Source organism: Cherax quadricarinatus, chromosome 85, assembly GCF_038502225.1.
Source record: "Cherax quadricarinatus isolate ZL_2023a chromosome 85, ASM3850222v1, whole genome shotgun sequence".
NCBI lineage: Eukaryota > Metazoa > Arthropoda > Malacostraca > Decapoda > Parastacidae > Cherax > Cherax quadricarinatus.
Window position 1 is genome coordinate 18,633,069 of NC_091376.1, and position 19,437 is coordinate 18,652,505.

Genomic DNA, 19,437 nt, shown 5'->3' on the forward strand with positions numbered 1-19,437 from the left:
TAAAAAGTATCACATATATGAAAGTATTTGGTTATATTACAAAATTACGTTCAGATTGGGAAAAAAAAACTTAATATATTGATTGTGTTTTTCAAACTTAGGTACACAGTGGTTTATGTGCCCTCTTTGGTTATATTAACAAAGATAATAATAAAAGAAGGTTTGAGCTTGCTACCACCTGCAGCTCACAAGACTGCCATCCCCACGAGCCCCTTTGGGGCGGGGCAGATGGCAGACCAGAGGCCTAGCTTCTCCCTACGAGCCCCGTGAGGGCGGGGACTGTGGCTAGGCCTGGGGGACACTTGGTCCCAAAGATGAGGGGGTACTAGTACCTCCTCCCATGGGAGACTTAAGTCTCTAGATACTCCCCAGATAGGGAGCCAAGGCCGGGTCACCAGTACTTGGAAAAAACCCCGGCCGGGAGAGTACCGGCAAAAAAAAAAAAAAAGAGATTACAGAGTTAAAGACAGAAATTCATTAATTTTAAATAGCATTCAGCTTTTGCAATTTTGTTTATCATATATAACGTTAAGTTTGTTTACTCTCCAGCAAACATCGAAGATATCTACATGTTCCAGAATGAGTAATTGTTAAATTCTTAATGTGACATGATAAATGGGTTGAATTTTGTGATAAACTTTTGATAATATAATGGTGATGTACATGTGTCCTTGTTGCCTGTCACAGATTGTACATATTAAGTACTAAATTTTCGTATGATCAACTGACTCATCTTGTGACACATCATCTAGTCTCGGTAATTAGAATATCACGCTGTTTAGTTAACACGTTGTTTCAGAATAATGGTGCTGACTTGCCTAATATGTCGACCTTGACGAACTGGTCCAACTACATTAACATTAGACTTCTCAAAAAAAATGATTTTGTAGATTGAAAAATATATTTTTTTTTCAGTCATAAATATTTGTTATCTTTTAGCCAAACTTAACTTAGAAACGTCACCTAAATAATGAAATTTGCTTTACTAAATTCTGCTCATATTTATTTAATGTTATTTTACATTTCAACCATTTTTCTTAAAGGCAAAAATTAGTAAGACCATTATTCTTAATTGAAATATAGTCTGGTGTTTAAATCAGGTCATTTTTCTTCTATCAGACACTATCAGTAGACAATCATGTATTATTAAAGCAATGATGCACATAATGAATTATTTTTCATGATAGTTACATGCAGAAGCTGCTTCATGGTCACCATTTTAATTGTTTATACCCACATGAGAGAGTAACCTTAAAAATCAGACTTTTAAAACATGTATTTCGTTAGATAGTTAGTTAAAGATTAGTCGGCATTCTCCCGGCCCGGGCCTTGTCCAAGTGGTGGCCCGGCCTTGGCTCCCTCTTTAGGGAGTGTCTGAGACCTAAGTCTCCCATGGGAGGAGGCACAAGTACCTCCTCATCTTTGGGACCAACTGTCCCCAGGCCTAGCCACAAGCTAGGCCTCTCTGGTCTGCCATCCCCGCCCCAAGGGGGCTAATGGGAATGACAGTCTTATGAGCTAAAGGCTCGGGCTCAGGCACCTACCCTACCCTAGAAGGGTTAGGCATGGTGTCGATGACATGTATTTCGTGCAACGCTTGTTGTTCCTGAGTTAAAATTTTTAAGTAGAATTTTGAATGATTCCTTGAGTAAGAATCTTGATGATAAATTAGACACATGTGCACATGTGTCTAATTTATCAACATGTCGGTTCTCTGAACCATTCATCTACAAGTAAGAATCTTAAATTATAATCCAGGTATAGGCTTTAACCTATTAGCCTGAGACCAGTTTTATTAATGACTAAATTTAACAGTATATTACAGTGATCAAGTGTTATCTCTATTGTACTGTAACTCCTCTATTTAAATACTTTCACAAACTTCTTTAGGTTCCCCCAAGAGAGTACACCTTTAATTACCTCTTATATTTTAAAAATTTTGCCAAAATGACCTATACTCAGCCCAGAGTCACTGCCAATTACAGGTAGGCCAGGCCAGCATTTAAGATTTGAAGGTGATCGAAAGAGACATTTTCCTATTATTGCAAGGGTAATTTTTGTCTAATAAAACTGGCAAAATAAAATTATCACAAACCAAAATCAATGCAGTGCATTCCCCTCAAGGAAGGTTCCTTGATGTTGGTGAGGGGCTCTTGATTTAGGGAATTGGATCTGTGCTCCAGTTCCCCGAATTAAGCCTGAATGCCTTCCACATCCCCCCCTCCAGGCGCTGAATAATCCTCCGGGTTTAGCGCTTCCCCCTTGATTATAATAATAATAATAATAATGCAGTGCATTCACTAATAAACAAAATTGCTAAAGGATAGAAGCCGATAAGATGATGCATTCTCCGCTTATCACAAGGAATGAGGCAATTCAATGTTTATTAACTACGTTAGTAAAGCGTCAAAAATGCAACTACAGAGCTTAAACACAATTAACCTGTTACCATCCTTTGATGATAGTGATTCATCATCCATTCTCGATATTGGTCTGTTATCATCCTAATATATTTTTTTGTTAAATAATGCATCAGAGTGATGCTACTCAAGTTGTGTAGTGAAGTAATGTTTAACTACTCACCATCCCACACTGTGAAGGAAGACACTCAGGTTGTGTGGTGTTGTGAAGCACAACAACTTACTGTCCCACACTGTGAAGGAAGACACTCAGGTTGTGTGGTGTTGTGAAGCACAACAACTTACTGTCCCACACAGTGAAGGAAGACACTCAGGTTGTGTGGTGTTGTGAAGCACAACAACTTACTGTCCCACACAGTGCAGGAAGACACTCAGGTTGTGTGGTGTTGTGAAGCACAACAACTTACTGTCCCACACAGTGCAGGAAGACACTCAGGTTGTGTGGTGTTGTGAAGCACAACAACTTACTGTCCCACACAGTGCAGGAAGACACTCAGGTTGTGTGGTGTTGTGAAGCTCAACAACTTACTGTCCCACACAGTGAAGGAAGACACTCAGGTTGTGTGGTGTTGTGAAGCACAACAACTTACTGTCCCACACTGTGAAGGAAGACACTCAGGTTGTGTGGTGTTGTGAAGCTCAACAACTTACTGTCCCACACAGTGCAGGAAGACACTCAGGTTGTGTGGTGTTGTGAAGCACAACAACTTACTGTCCCACACAGTGAAGGAAGACACTCAGGTTGTGTGGTGTTGTGAAGCTCAACAACTTACTGTCCCACACAGTGAAGGAAGACACTCAGGTTGTGTGGTGTTGTGAAGCTCAACAACTTACTGTCCCACACAGTGCAGGAAGACACTCAGGTTGTGTGGTGTTGTGAAGCACAACAACTTACTGTCCCACACTGTGAAGGAAGACACTCAGGTTGTGTGGTGTTGTGAAGCTCAACAACTTACTGTCCCACACAGTGCAGGAAGACACTCAGGTTGTGTGGTGTTGTGAAGCTCAACAACTTACTGTCCCACACAGTGCAGGAAGACACTCAGGTTGTGTGGTGTTGTGAAGCTCAACAACTTACTGTCCCACACTGTGAAGGAAGACACTCAGGTTGTGTGGTGTTGTGAAGCTCAACAACTTACTGTCCCACACAGTGCAGGAAGACACTCAGGTTGTGTGGTGTTGTGAAGCACAACAACTTACTGTCCCACACAGTGAAGGAAGACACTCAGGTTGTGTGGTGTTGTGAAGCTCAACAACTTACTGTCCCACACAGTGAAGGAAGACACTCAGGTTGTGTGGTGTTGTGAAGCACAACAACTTACTGTCCCACACAGTGCAGGAAGACACTCAGGTTGTGTGGTGTTGTGAAGCACAACAACTTACTGTCCCACACAGTGAAGGAAGACACTCAGGTTGTGTGGTGTTGTGAAGCTCAACAACTTACTGTCCCACACAGTGCAGGAAGGTGTACTGAGGTGGTAGAGGCCCCACAACACAGCACAGCTCCCTGGCAACTCTCGTAATCTTGAACACAGATGCTAACATGACTGTTTTAATATACTTTACATTACGTGCTCTACACAAATATACTCAAACTTTGTTTACTAAAAATCGAAGAATATAAAGTTTTTCGTGTGTTTATATTGTCTTCATGTAATAATAAGTAATATTTCCAGTAAGTAATGCACATTAACATTTTAGCCATATCATCATGAGTAAAACATTGTCTGCGTTTTTCCTTTCTAGGCATTAATAAGCCAAAGTTTTATAAGTACAAGATAAAGGTTATTTAAGATTAAAGAACGAAAATTATCAGTGTGAACTACACCCTTGGATAGGAATGATAATGAGCACTGTCCGTCTTACTTTACGCAGAAAATGCTGAAATATCACACATGGAATACAAAATAAAGATACAAGAACAATACTAAGGTTTACCTAAAAGCTGACCACGGTATCTCTTCAAGGAAAACAATTAAAAGCAGTTTTAAATATAGTTTTAAATAAAACGTTATTTCCTTGAAGGAACATCCAAATCTATTGGTAGTAAATTTATAATATTTGGTGACATAAGACTGTCGTAACATAATAAATAAATTATTCAGTTGCAACAATTTTTTTTTCTCTAATTTAAAAAAGTTTAAACTGGATGGCAATGAGAGACGGGGCTATAAAACAAGAGTACTAGTAGTGACTCCTACTTGGATAATTCAGGACATTCGTCGCTCGACGTCTGTAGTTAGCGTACGTGCGTTACACTGCCTTCTGCTGGCCGATGAAGCAAGCTGAGATTTTCTCAATATGGCACAGCAGACACGGAGGCGGATCAACACTGTATAGAGCTGGTGAGTGGGGCTGTGACGGCCCAAACAGCTTCTGTTATTAAATTAGACACATGTGCAACTCTTGGGTATCTTTACTGAGGAAACGTTTCGCCACACAGTGGCTTCATCAGTCCATACATAGGAGAAACTTGAAGAACAGGAGGAGAATGAGGTAATCAGTCCCTCAACCTTGAGTCGATGTGTTCAGTCCATCAATCTTGAGTAGAGCCACTGTGTGGCGAAACGTTTCCTCAATAAAGATACCCAAGAGTTGCACATGTGTCTAATTTATCAACATGTCGGTTCTCTGAACCATTCATTTACAAAGCTTCTGTTATCCTGTCAGCCATCATCAGGGAGACTTATGGTGTCGCTGATGAAGAACTTTATGGAGTGGCGCTTAATGGGGCCTATAGGGTCTTTGTTAAGCTCCGAACAACAAGTGTCTACGAGCAGTTGGTCAACAAATATCAAGATAGTTGTGCGGTTGTCAACCCGGCGGTCACAGTGAGGCTCATCGACGTGTCACGTTACTTCACTTTGGTTAAGGTGCGAAATGTGCCTTTTGAAGCCGATGAGACTGATTTGTGGAACGTATTCAGCAGGTATGGAACTGTACATGTAGTGACCGTCGGAAAGTGGACGGAGGGCGCATATGCTGGCCTCCTTGAAGGTACCTTTTCACTGAAGATGTCTTTGAAACATCCCATACCATCGTAAGTAGTGATTACTGATTTTCGTACGCAAGTGATGGTATCCTATGCTGGGCAACGCCGCACTTGTTTGCAGCACAATGTGGTCGCCAACAGTGAAAGAAGGACGTAGCGCGACAACCAATGGAAGAGCCAGTCCAGAAGGTGACTGTTGTGCCTGAGTCAGGTGCACGTCCAAAGACGTGATTGTGGAGTGAAGAGGTGGAGCGAGACGACTGCTTGAGGAGTCTTGTGTGACTACCTGGGAAACCTTCCTCCGTTGGCCCGATTATGCTGGATGAGGAGGGTAGGATGGTCATGGAAGAGTGAGTGGAAGACACATTAGCGACAGTGCTGAAGGGATTGTTGGGCACACCTGGTGAGGCAGAATAGGAGGGGCTTGAATTACCCCTTGGGAATGTGTCTTGTGTATGGTCCTAGGATGTGGTGGAGCTGGTTGAGAAGCAGGCTGCTGGGATGGATGTAATCACCGTAGAGGCCTTCTGGAGGTGGCTATGGAGGAAGAGGGAGGATCGTGCAAATGGACGGCGGCACTCCCAGACTCATGATATCCTCACCCTGGCGCAGAAACCTGGCAAGAAGGTGTGGGCGGAGGTGGCACAGGGCCTCCCTAAGGGGCCAAGGGGCCCAGTGGCGGATACTGGAGGACCTCCACCATCAGGCGTCAAGAGGCGGATCAGTGCCAAAAGGGCACAAGATACAGCTGGCTTGAAGTATGTTTCAATAAATGTAAATGGGCTGTGAGACAGAGTGAAGTGTATGTGGTTTTTGGGTTTTCTTCGTAGGTATGGAGTGGATGTGGCTTTTGTGCATGAGCACAATTATAAAGCCGGGTGTGAGTTAGTACTGGATGGATTTCAGGTGTTTTTTGCGCATTCAACTCGATTGAAAGGGGAGGGTCGCCATCCTTCTGCGAGAGACCAGCCCGTTTGTTGTGTATCGTAGTGCGGTAGGGGAGGAGGGGCAGGTCGTGCGAGTGGATGGGCTGTGGATGGGGGAGAGAGTGGCACAATGGGCCCGTAAAGGGGGATGGACGTGTCAAGAATGCCTTTGTGAGGGATGTGTTAGTGTACTACCTCCGGTTGCTTCCTCCCATGGTGGTTGTGATCGGTGACTGGAATTGTGTGGTGAGAAGGAATGATATGGAGCCTCGAGGGGTGGGGTTTTTCTCTGTAGTGTTAGGGGATCTTTTGCGAGGGGCGGGGTTGTGGGATGTTGCTAAGGGTGAGGCATGGGAGGTTGAGCGCACCATTGTGTGGGGAGGGTATGCTGCTCGTCTGGACCGTTTGTATGTAACGCAGACTGCAAGGGTGGAAAGGGTGTGTGTGGTGGAAGTAGCATATTCAGAACAGGTGGTTTTCGTTGAGGTGGGGTGGGACGAGTTGCCTAGGAGGCTTAGGAGTTTTTGGAAATTGAATGTTTGACTCCTTGCAGATAGAGGGGGAGGCAGGGGTTTGCACAATTGTGGAGGGAGTTGTGGTCAGGGGTGGAGGCTGTTGGAGATATGTTGGCGTGGTGGGATGGAGTGGCAAAGGGGAGGATCAGGGCACATTATGTTAGACAGGGCAAGGGGGAGGCTCAGATGACTTTTGGGCTTATAAGATATTTAGAGGGGCGGTTGAGGGATTGTTTTGGGAAGAGAGGTAAGGGCAGGGGCTATCCTGTGGAGGAAATAGAGGGGCTGAAGCAATACATCAGGGAACTGCAGAATGAGAAGTTTGATGCAGTGTAGATTAAGGGTGGGTTAGAGGAAGTTTTGTGGGTTGACAGGCCATCGGCGTGTGTTCTGCAGGGGCAGTGGAAGCGTCAGGCGGCCACAGAGATGGAATGTTTGTTAGTGCAATAGGAGGTCAGAGGGTTTCGTGTGGGGCAGGTGCTTCGTACGACGGAAGGGATGGGTTGTTATGTGGATGAAGGGTTTGGGACTTCTTTGAGGAGTGTTGGTGTGCAGGGGGGGCGTTAGGGCAGTTGGGACGGCATATGGTCAATGTTCTGAGCAGGGGGGACCGTATGGCACTGGGAGGGGACATTGAAGAAGGGGAGGTGTGGAGGGCATTATCAAGTGTGAATAGGGGTAAATCCCCTGGAATCGACGGTCTGCCATGTGAGTTTTACTTACAAAATTGGGACATACTTAAGGAGTTCTTGGTCAGGTTGTTGAATGAGATGAAAAAAGGGGTGAGCTGGGGGTTTTTCAGGCAACGGCAGTGGTAGTCTTGGTCCCGAAGGTGGCCAGTTCATGCACAGTGAAGGACTATAGGGTTATTTCTTTACTGTGTGCGGATTATAAGTTATTCACTAAAATATTGGGGAATAGGTTGAAGTGTGTGATCAATAGGGTGGTGGCAGTGGGCCAGTATGGGGTGCTGGGAAGGACCATGTATGAGGGCCATGGGGTGATTTGGGGGTTTGTGGAGAGTGTGCAAAGAATGGAGGGTGGGTGTTGGCCTTAGATTGGCGGGCAGCATATGATAGTGTCGAGAGAGAAGCATTATGGTGGATAATGAGGAGGCAAGGGTTTGGGGATGAGATTGTGAGGTGGATGCAAACACTGTATCATGGAGCAGGTGTTTGGGTGCAGGTGAATGGAAGGGTGGGGGAATGGATCCCTATAAGTAGAGGTCTGCAGCAGGGATGTCCTTTATCCCAATTACTTTTTGCGTGTTTGCAGGATCAGTTTTATAGAGTGGTTGAGGCATGTGTGAGGGGGGAGTGACAGGGGTGGGTAGGACGAGGTGTGCCGGGAATTGTCGGTTATGTAGATTGCAATTAGTGGTAAGCTCCGGGGTGGGGGGATACCAGGATGGTATGGTTTTCACCGCTACAGAAAGCACGAGCTATTATTCTGATGCTTGGTTTCGCGAAAGATGGAAGGGGCGGGTGGGTATCGATTCGTGCGATTTGGCGGGGGAGGGTCGAGATGTACTGGGGACGAAGCTTAGAGAGAGGATGGAGGAGGATATACGTGAGGAGGTAGCGGAGGCGATTTTTGGGATGTAGACTGGCAAGAGGCCGGGCATTGTGATGGGTTACCAATTGAATTTTATAGGACACATTGGGGTTGCATTAGGTATCTATTTGTCGGGGTTCTTAATAATATGATGGCGAGTGGGAAGATGGGTCAGTCCCAATGAACGGGTGTTGTAGTGTTGGTTCCTAAGGGAGGCAGGCATTGCCTGAATGCTTACAGGGCAATTTCTTTAATGTGTGTAGATTTCAAGGATTTTGCGAGGATATTGGGCAATCGTTTGAAGGGGGCCCTGGGGTCGGTATTGCATGTAGGACAGTATGGAATTCCTGGGAGAAGTATGGGAGAGGGGCATGGACGTATCAGAGATTTCCTGGAGGGGGATGGAGGAGGAGGTGTTCTTGGTTTGGACTTGGAAAATACGTATGATTGAGTGGATAGGGGTTTTATGCATGAGTGTTTGTTTGGCTTGGGTTTTGGTGCGAAAGTAGTGGATTGGGTAGAAACATTGTATGCCGGGGCAAGGATGAGGGTTCAGGTGAATGGACGACTGGGAAACAATATATGCATGGAATGAGGTTTGAGGCAGGGATGCCTGTTTTCCCAAATCTTTCTCGCATGCATACAAAATCCGTTTTTTGAGCTGGTGGATAGCGGGGGGAGGAGTGGGGGTGAGAATCAGTCAGGGGGCGGACGTATAGTGGGGTACATTGATGACGACTGTTTTGATTAGTGCATAGTGCACGGGAGAATTTCATCTACGTGGGTGAGGTCATTGAAAAGTTTGGTGCGGCAACGGGTATGAGGGTTAACAGGTGTAAGTCGATGTTGCTAGAGGTGGGGAGCTGGGTGGGAGGGAGAATGGGCGAGGGTTTTGGATGGACATGTGTGGATAGGATTACGATTTGTGGGATTATGTATTTGGCGGACAAACAGGCAAGCAGGGAAGTTAATTCGGTGGCAGTACGGAACAAGGTGCTGGGTAGATTATGAGGATTATGAGCCGGGGATTCCTAGTTGCACCAACGGGTGATGATCGTGAATTCGCTTGTGTATAGTGAAGTCTGGGGAGTGGTAGCTGTTCATCCTTTGAGGGCCTGTGACGTAATGGAGATACAGAGATGAGCGTTGAGGTATGTTTGGGGATATGGTCGGGCATGGTTGGGACATGAGGTGGTAATAGTCTGGAGTACGTGCGGGGGGTTTAGGTTTGTTAGCTTTGGGACCTAGGGTGAGAGCAATATATGTACGTGCCTGTTACTTAACAGAGGGAAGCAGTGTTCAGAATGGAAATTTTTAATATTAGTCAGATTTCAATTATTTTTTTAATGTAAGTTAAGAATGTGGTGACTAGCATCTACTGGAAGTTTCATGAAGTTTGACCAAAAATAAGAATAGATAAAAATTAAAAAGTAATTTTTGATATGACAACACACTGGTAAAATTTCTGCCAAATTGGTAACACTCAGGATGTTCTAGTTTACTTAAACAAGTAGAGTGGTAACACTCAGAATGTTCTAGTTTACATAAACAAGAAGAGTGGTAACACTCAGAATGTTCTAGTTTACTTTACATAAACAAGTAGAGTGGTAACACTCAGGATGTTCTAGTTTACTTTACATAAACAAGTATAGTGGTAACACTCAGAATGTTCTAGTTTACTTTACATAAACAAGTATAGTGGTAACACTCAGAATGTTCTAGTTTACTTTACATAAACAAGTAGAGTGGTAACACTCAGAATGTTCTAGTTTACTTTACATAAACAAGTATAGTGGTAACACTCAGAATGTTCTAGTTTACTTTACATAAACAAGTAGAGTGGTAACACTCAGAATGTTCTAGTTTACTTTACATAAACAAGTAGAGTGGTAACACTCTGAATGTTCTAGTTTACTTTACATAAACAAGTAGAGTGGTAACACTCAGGATAATCTAGTTTACTTTACATAAACAAGTAGAGTGGTAACACTCAGGATAATCTAGTTTACTTTACATAAACAAGTAGAGGCTAAAAAGAGTTGAAAGATGCATCATTACATCGTATTTAGAAAAAAATCCTAATTTTGTATGCTATAATTTTTTTCCTGATTTAAAATAAATAAAACCAAAGCGGAAAAGACTATTTAGAACTGACATTAAGTATTTCTAAAACCAAGTTTTGTGAATAATGTCTTTAAAAACCATAATAATGTATTGATGAATAACGAAGAAAACCTTACTTATAGGGGAATACCTTATTTTTGAGACAAATAAGAAAACATTTCCTATGAAACTCTACGGAGGTCGGATGCCATGAGTCAAGTAGCGCTGAGCGACGTACATTCATTATTGCATTAGGAGTGTTTACCTGAAGAGAGTTCCGGGGGTCAACGCCCCCGCGGGCCGGTCTGTGACTAGGCTGCATGGTGGATCAGAGCCTGATCAACCAGGCCGTTACTGCTGGCTGCACACAATCCAACGTACGAACCACAGCCCGGCTGGTCAGTGTTGCTGAGTGCTACTAGCAGTGCTGGCGTCCACAGCTAGTAGCTTGAAAGTTGCCATGGAGTGTTAGTGAGTGCTGCTAGCAGTGCTGGCGGCCACAGCTAGTAGCTTGAAAGTTGCCATGGAGTGTTAGTGAGTGCTGCTAGCAGTGCTGGCGGCCACAGCTAGTAGCTTGAAAGTTGCCATGGAGTGTTACTGAGTGCTGCTGGCAGTGCTGGCGGCCACGGCTAGTAGCATGAAAGTTGCCATGGAGTGTTACTGAGTGCTGCTAGCAGTGCTGGCGACCACAGCTAGTAGCTTGAAAATTGCCATGGAGTGTTACTGAGTGCTGCTAGCAGTGCTGGCGGCCACAGCTAGTATCTTGAAAGTTGCCATGGAGTGTTACTGAGTGCTGCTAGCAGTGCTGGCGACCACAGCTAGTAGCTTGAAAGTTGCCATGGAGTGTTACTGAGTTCTGCTAGCAGTGCTGGAGGCCACAGCAAGTAGCTTGAAAGTTGCCATGGAATGTTACTGAGTGCTGCTAGCAGTGCTGGCAGCCACAGCTAGTAGCTTGAAAGTTGCCATGGAGTGTTACTGAGTGCTGCTAGCAGTGCTGGAGACCACAGCTAGTAGCTTGAAAATTGCCATGGAGTGCTACTGAATGCTGCTAGCAGTGCTGGCGGCCACAGCTAGTAGCTTGAAAGTTGCCATGGAGCGTTACTGAGTGCTGCTAGCAGTGCTCCCGGCCACAGCTAGTAGCTTGAAAGTTGCCATGGAGCGTTACTGAGTGCTGCTAGCAGTGCTGGCGGCCACGGCTAGTAGCTTGAAAGTTGCCATGGAGTGTTACTGAGTTCTGCTAGCAGTGCTGGCGGCCAGAGCTAGTAACTTTAAAGTTGCCATGGAGTGTTACTGAGTGCTGCTAGCAGTGCTGGCGTCCAAAGCTAGTAGCTTGAAAGTTGCCATGGAGCGTTACTGAGTGTTGATAGCAGTGCTGCCGGCCACAGCTAGTAGCTTGAAAGTTGCCATGGAGTGTTACTGAGTGCTGCTAGCAGTGCTGGCGGCCACAGCTAGTAGCTTGAAAGTTACCATGGAGTGTTACTGAGTGCTGCTAGCAGTGCTGGAGGTCACAGCTAGTAGCTTGAAAATTGCCATGGAGTGTTACTGAGTGCTGCTAGCAGTGCTGGCGGCCACAGCTAGTAGCTTGAAAGTTGCCATGGAGTGTTACTGAGTGCTGCTAGCAGTGCTGGCAGCCACAGCTAGTAGCTTGAAAGTTGCCATGGAGTGTTACTGAGTGCTGCTAGCAGTGCTGGAGGACACAGCTAGTAGCTTGAAAGTTGCCATGGAGTGTTACTGAGTGCTGCTAGCAGTGCTGGCAGCCACAGCTAGTAGCTTGAAAGTTGCCATGGAGTGTTACTGAGTGCTGCTAGCAGTGCTGGAGGCCACAGCTAGTAGCTTGAAAATTGCCATGGAGTGCTACTGTGTGCTGCCCGCAGTGCTGGCGGCCACAGCTAGTAGCTTGAAAGTTGCCATGGAGCGTTACTGAGTGCTGCTAGCAGTGCTGGCGGCCACGGCTAGTAGCTTGAAAGTTGCCATGGAGCGTTACTGAGTGCTGCTAGCAGTGCTGGCGGCCACGGCTAGTAGCTTGAAAGTTGCATTGGAGTGTTACTGAGTTCTGCTAGCAGTGCTGGCGGCCAGAGCTAGTAACTTGAAAGTTGCCATGGAGTGTTACTGAGTGCTGCTAGCAGTGCTGGCAGCCACAGCTAGTAGCTTGAAAGTTGCCATGGAGTGTTACTGAGTGCTGCTAGCAGTGCTGGCGACCACAGCTAGTAGCTTGAAAATTGCCATGGAGTGCTACTGAGTGCTGCTAGCAGTGCTGGCGGCCACAGCTAGTAGCTTGAAAGTTGCCATGGAGCGTTACTGAGTGCTGCTAGCAGTGCTGGCGGCCACGGCTAGTAGCTTGAAAGTTGCCATGGAGCGTTACTGAGTGCTGCTAGCAGTGCTGGCGGCCACGGCTAGTAGCTTGAAAGTTGCATTGGAGTGTTACTGAGTTCTGCTAGCAGTGCTGGCGGCCAGAGCTAGTAACTTGAAAGTTGCCATGGAGTGTTACTGAGTGCTGCTAGCAGTGCTGGCGTCCAAAGCTAGTAGCTTGAAAGTTGCCATGGAGTGTTACTGAGTGCTGCTAGCAGTGCTGGCGGCCACAGCTAGTAGCTTGAAAGTTACCATGGAGTGTTACTGAGTGCTGCTAGCAGTGCTGGAGGTCACAGCTAGTAGCTTGAAAATTGCCATGGAGTGTTACTGAGTGCTGCTAGCAGTGCTGGCGACCACAGCTAGTAGCTTGAAAATTGCCATGGAGTGTTACTGAGTGCTGCTAGCAGTGCTGGCGGCCACAGCTAGTAGCTTGAAAGTTGCCATGGAGTGTTACTGAGTGCTGCTAGCAGTGCTGGTGGCCACAGCTAGTAGCTTGAAAGTTGCCATGGAGTGTTACTGAGTGCTGCTAGCAGTGCTGGCGGCCACAGCTAGTAGCTTGAAAGTTGCCATGGAGTGTTACTGAGTGGTGCTAGCAGTGCTGGTGGCCACAGCTAGTAGCTTGAAAGTTGCCATGGAGTGTTACTGAGTGCTGCTAGCAATGCTGGCGGCCACAGCTAGTAGCTTGAAAGTTGCCATGGAGTGTTACTGAGTGCTGCTAGCAGTGCTGGCGGCCACAGCTAGTAGCTTGAAAGTTGCCATGGAGTGTTACTGAGTGCTGCTAGCAGTGCTGGCGGCCACAGCTAGTAGCTTGAAAGTTGCCATGGAGTGTTAGTGAGTGCTGCTAGCAGTGCTGGCGGCCACACCTAGTAGCTTGAAAGTTGCCATGGAGTGTTACTGAGTTCTGCTAGCAGTGCTGGCGACCACAGCTAGTAGCTTGAAAGTTGCCATGGAGTGTTACTGAGTGCTGCTAGCCGTGCTGGCGGCCACAGCTAGTAGCTTGAAAGTTGTCATGGAGTGTTACTGAATGCTGCTAGCAGTGCTGGTGGCCACAGCTAGTAGCTTGAAAGTTGCCATGGAGTGCTACTGTGTGCTGCCCGCAGTGCTGGTGGCCACAGCTAGTAGCTTGAAAGTTGCCATGGAGTGTTACTGAGTGCTGCTAGCAGTGCTGGTGGCCACAGCTAGTAGCTTGAAAGTTGCCATGGAGTGTTACTGAGTGCTGCTAGCAGTGCTGGCGGCCACAGCTAGTAGCTTGAAAGTTGCCATGGAGTGTTACTGAGTGCTGCTAGCAGTGCTGGCGGCCACAGCTAGTAGCTTGAAAGTTGCCATGGAGTGTTACTGAGTGCTGCTAGCAGTGCTGGCGGCCACAGCTAGTAGCTTGAAAGTTGCCATGGAGTGTTAGTGAGTGCTGCTAGCAGTGCTGGCAGTGTTGCAACCCCTGAATGGGTTACAATGATTATTATGCATATATATATAATGTATATTACCTTTTCATATAATTTTATATTGCTTATATTTGCTATAATAGCTAAATCGTAAATATATTGCTTTATATTCATATTTGACTTATGTTGTTATGCTACATATTATGTGCTCAGTTCAAGTCTTGATTGTCAAACTACTGTAATTATCGCTTGTGGCTCGTTATACTGCCGGCTTCTGAGCTGCAGTTGTCCACGGAGCTATCACGTGATCGAGGGGGGAGGGTGTCCTCACCTCTCCTGAAGTATTCAGTGTGCTCTAGACTCGCTTGGTGGTTGGACAGATTGTCTGTCTCATTATTCTTGTTAGTTCTGTAGAACTCTGTTCACAGAACATTGTATAGACTTAGTGATTTTCGACGTTGTACTGAGGTTGTGTGTCACATAGACACTCTGAGCATCTCAGGTCCTTAGCTATAGCTTCTGACCTAATTTTGTACTGGTTTCTGTGTATTGTCACAGTCGGGTTTTTCCTATGCTGAACTTAGATTCAGTAGTATGGGAGTTTTGTAACTTTTGTGGAGGATCTGCTGATGGTCCCTACTTAGTGTCGTTATATTATCTCCTTGATCCTGATTGTGTCGCAGTCGCTTGTTATATGGCTATTGGGCTTAGCATTCTTTTCATTGTTCAAGCAGACTGTACTGGTTGCCAGTCGGTCAAGAAGTTAGTTTATGTGAGGACTTTGTCAGTCACTTGTTTAAGTCTAGTCGAGTCGTGAGACATAGTGAACTACTTAGAGCACTTACACGCATACACAAACTTACTTGTACATATTTGTAATATCTTATTAAATGTTAATGTACCAGACGGTACTTAAGAATTATAAATGTGATATGTGCTTTCAGCACAACAATATTGAACTCGAGAGATTGATTTTATTTTGATTGCTGTGATTAATTTAATTTGATAATATACCTCTAGACTTAATAAATTTATTAAATTTTAATTTCTCTAGTTAGTAGCCTACCAGTTGTAATCCTGAAGCACTATTGAATAATACTGAATTTTAATGGATAATTGGACAAGGATACTGACTACTTGTTACGAAAACCCAGTAACAGGCTGGATGCTAGAAGGGCAGTCCTTTCTAGTATTCACTGGAGATCTCTAAGCTTTTAGAATCGCGATTTTTGTAACAGGCAGCCACACCTAGTAGCTTGAAAGTTGCCATGGAGTGTTACTGAGTGCTGCTAGCAGTGCTGGTGGCCACAGCTAGTAGCTTGAAAGTTGCCATGGAGTGTTACTGAGTGCTGCTAGCAGTGCTGGCGGCCACAGCTAGTAACTTGAAAGTTGCCATGGAGTGTTACTGAGTGCTGCTAGCAGTGCTGGCGGCCACAGCTAGTAACTTGAAAGCTGTCATGGAGTGTTACTGAGTGCTGCTAGCAGTGCTTGTGGCCACAGCTAGTAACTTGAAAGTTGCCATGGAGTGTTACTGAGTGCTGCTAGCAGTGCTGGCGGCCACACCTAGTAGCTTGAAAGTTGTCATGGAGTGTTACTGAGTGCTGCTAGCAGTGCTGGCAGCCACACCTAGTAGCTTGAAAGTTGTCATGGAGTGTTACTGAGTGCTGCTAGCAGTGCTGGTGGCCACAGCTAGTAGCTTGAAAGTTGCCATGGAGTGTTAGTGAGTGCTGCTAGCAGTGCTGGTGGCCACAGCTAGTAGCTTGAAAGTTGCCATGGAGTGTTAGTGAGTGCTGCTAGCAGTACTGGCGGCCACAGCTAGTAGCTTGAAAGTTGCCATGGAGTGTTACTGAGTGCTGCTAGCAGTGCTGGCGGCCACAGCTAGTAACTTGAAAGTTGCCATGGAGTGTTACTGAGTGCTGCTAGCAGTACTGGCGGCCACAGCTAGTAGCTTGAAAGTTGCCATGGAGTGTTACTGAGTGCTGCTAGCAGTGCTGGCGGCCACAGCTAGTAGCTTGAAAGTTGCCATGGAGTGTTACTGAGTGCTGCTAGCAGTGCTGGCGGCCACAGCTAGTAACTTGAAAGTTGCCATTGAGAATACTTCATACTTATCTACTATTAAAATACTTTGAAAAACAATATAAACAAAATGTTGCCAGAATTATGATTTATTTTTCAGTAAGTCAAAAATTTCGTATTTTTTATAATTTTTAATTACAGCTGTTGGGCCCTTAAGTGGTAGCAAGTAGATGCTCAAAATTATTACTCTAATTGAGGGACATGTTCAAAATTGTTACTGAAAATGTCTTGCATTTGACGAATGTAGGAAACCAGATTCCTAGCACTGCACTAGCCGAGGACTCGAACCCATGCTGCTTTGGCCTGCCTCATGGTGGGCGAGAACAAATTCGAGTCCTTGGCTAGTGCAGTGTTGTTATTGATCAATACCACTCCTTCGTGGTCACAATATATATATATATATATATATATATATATATATATATATATATATATATATATATATATATATATATATATATATATATATATATATATATATATATATATATATATATATATATATATATATATACATATGTATATGGGGGGGGAGGTGAAGGTGTATCAAGCTGTTTCGGTCGAGAGGTGCAAGGTGGAAGACCCAGAAACGAGCTAAAGCATCAGATTCTGATGCTACAGCTCGGCTACTTCATAACAAGTCCTAGCACAAAGGCAACCTCATAAGAAGTTCTAGGCAGAGATGCCCAAAGTGCCCGAGGATATGCCCAACAGAGACAGTATTGACAAAGATTTAAAGGACGAGGATATAGGTCGGAACAGTTTGAGGAGAAAACCACATTCTACAAGGCGTCGGGGTAATGAAACTACGTTAGTGGCCTTTGTGAGATGGCAAAGTAGCAATACTTTGCAAAGATTGTTTGGGATGTGGCGGGTTTGTCCTGTATCTGCCATTTGTGCATGTGCCAGAAGTTGGTGTTGTGCTACTTAAAAATTCTCTTATTAGGAGGAATTATTTTTTTATTTAGATTACCACTTGTCTTTGCCTTTGTGGGAGGGAACTGGTATTGTATATATGGAAATATTTATCTCCATGAAGGGGGTTAAGCCTCCTTTGTCTACATTCCTACACTGGCAGTGTAGGTGGGGACTAAAGGAGTTAAGACCCCTCCATCTTACCATTATCAGAGATGAAGGGAGATCTTACGGCTTGCAACGACACTTCATATCCATATATCTTAACATGTATTACAACCCAGGAGTCGAAATGGCCTGTTATCCTGAGTGTGAAGGGAGCAAAATAAACACAGCAGAAAAGTTTTGACTTACATTATCCTTCACCAATTTAGAACAGCAGTATGTACACTATATACACTATGTACAGTGATAGGTATTAGTGCACTCCACGGTAAGCAAGGCAGAATAGAAGCCACAAGATAGCAGACCGTTCTTCAACCAGCTCTAGAATGGGAATGACAAGGACAGACAGTAGAGTGGTACCCACATAACCTCTACGATTGCCAAAACCATCTTCTTATTGGCTGGAACCTGGTCACTAGTTGAACGACGGGGCCCCATCGTCAACTCTCAGTCACCTGGTTCACTGGCTGGGGGAGATAGCCTTTAAATGAGGGTGTGTACATGCGCCGTATAAAAGTTACGTACTCTTTGCTTGCCACAACATGTTTGCTTTACCATTTGGTCTAGATCAAAAGTAGATAAAATATTCATATAATCCTTATATGTGAACAGCTGATTCTCTACTTCTGCAAGAGAACTGGCAATATAATATAGTCACATGTTTTTCTGAGGAATCTTCTACTCCTGAAATTTGCTAAAAATACATGGTAATACGCCTCTAGCCTGATAACATAGCTAATGGCTTTATACTCAATAACCAGCATCTTGGAGTCAAGGAATCTGTATTCTTTGATTAAACTAAGGTGTCAGTGCTGGCACTCATCCCCATAGACATTATGTTAGCAAATCGAGAATATATAAATTTTCAATGGCTCGTAGACTGCGACTGCGATGAATGAATTCGAACAGTGATGAAGAAGCAAGTGATCGAGTGTTGCCGGCAAGATCATTCCTCATTGAATCACAGAAATATTTGTAGCCATTCTTGAAGCTAAATTCGTGCACTGACAATCTCCGTGGAGAATTGAGTGAGAAATACAGTATCGAGAAATGAGAAGAGCAAAGATGGCATTCTTTAAAAAAAAATTCCCAGGCTGATGTGACTAGTTGCTTGATTAAATCTACGATGAGCTTAGAAGAGTCAGAGAGAACACCAAATTTATGCATACGAGGAAGTTGAATAATCTCATAGCAAGGAGTGGTTGCTAGCAATGAATAAAGTAATGACCAGCAGGCACCACTAGGGTTTGGGTTAAGCTTCGCCCCAACAGCTAAGGATGTCATTTATGTAATCCTACCAAATCGTTCTGCATGCTAGAAAAACATTGTGACCTGACGCCTGATGCATTTAATATATGTAAAGCGATGGTATATGGGACTTTACTCCTCCCGGTGTTTTCCAACTGCCCATAACATTCAGAAAGAGGTCAGTAAAGATCAGATTTTGCATCTCTCGAGAAAGGGTAAAACTAATTTTATTCATTTATATAGTTAAAAGGAGAGTTTTCCTTATAATGGTCCTGACAAATTTGCGTATCTGCAGTCAGGAGTATTTAGAAGGTGAAATCAATAAGATATTTAACATAGCCACAAAACTGAGATACTCCAGGTATTATCTTGAGAAGGAAAGGAAAAATGTACTTATCTTACTATGCAATGAAAATTAGGTCAGCCTGCATGAGGCACTAAGAACGTTCATGAACTATACCTTCAAAAACACTTGGAGAGTAAAACAGTGGTTGATTAAAAACACACCGCCTAATAATGTTGGTGGTGTTTACAAAGTTCAATGCACTCTTTGTCTGCTCTCATATCTTAGTCAAACACGTAAACGTTTCAGTGCCAGATTATCCCAACACCAGTACTCAATCAGAATGAGCCAGGAGTCGAATGTTATCTTTTGCCATGTCAGTTCTTGTAATCACCATCGTGGTGGGATGCTGCCCAGAACACTGTACGAACAGTTCCGTCATGGAAAGAAATATAATTGGCTCCTCTCTCTTGAAACATGACAGGAATGTCTTATATAACTCAAATTAT

General features: G+C 44.6%; 1 protein-coding gene across 8 annotated transcripts in view; it reads right to left on the reverse strand.

Moving 5' to 3' along the window:
• Positions 1-3,950, reverse strand: part of LOC128703106 (UDP-glycosyltransferase UGT5) — a 44,604-nt gene extending 40,654 nt beyond the window's left edge. The window contains exon 1 of one of the 8 annotated variants that reach the window (XM_053797645.2): positions 3,865-3,950. Coding sequence is in view for 1 of the 8 variants with exons in the window: in XM_053797644.2 (XP_053653619.2) it covers positions 2,584-2,586 (3 nt within the window). In the remaining 7 variants the exon portion in view is untranslated. Of the gene's footprint in view, positions 1-2,583; positions 2,836-3,010; positions 3,068-3,132; positions 3,204-3,803 lie in introns of those variants that run through there. The other 7 variants (XM_053797648.2, XM_070103471.1, XM_070103472.1 and 4 more) reach the window with 7 other exon arrangements.
• Between the last annotated feature and the right edge of the window lie 15,487 nt (positions 3,951-19,437).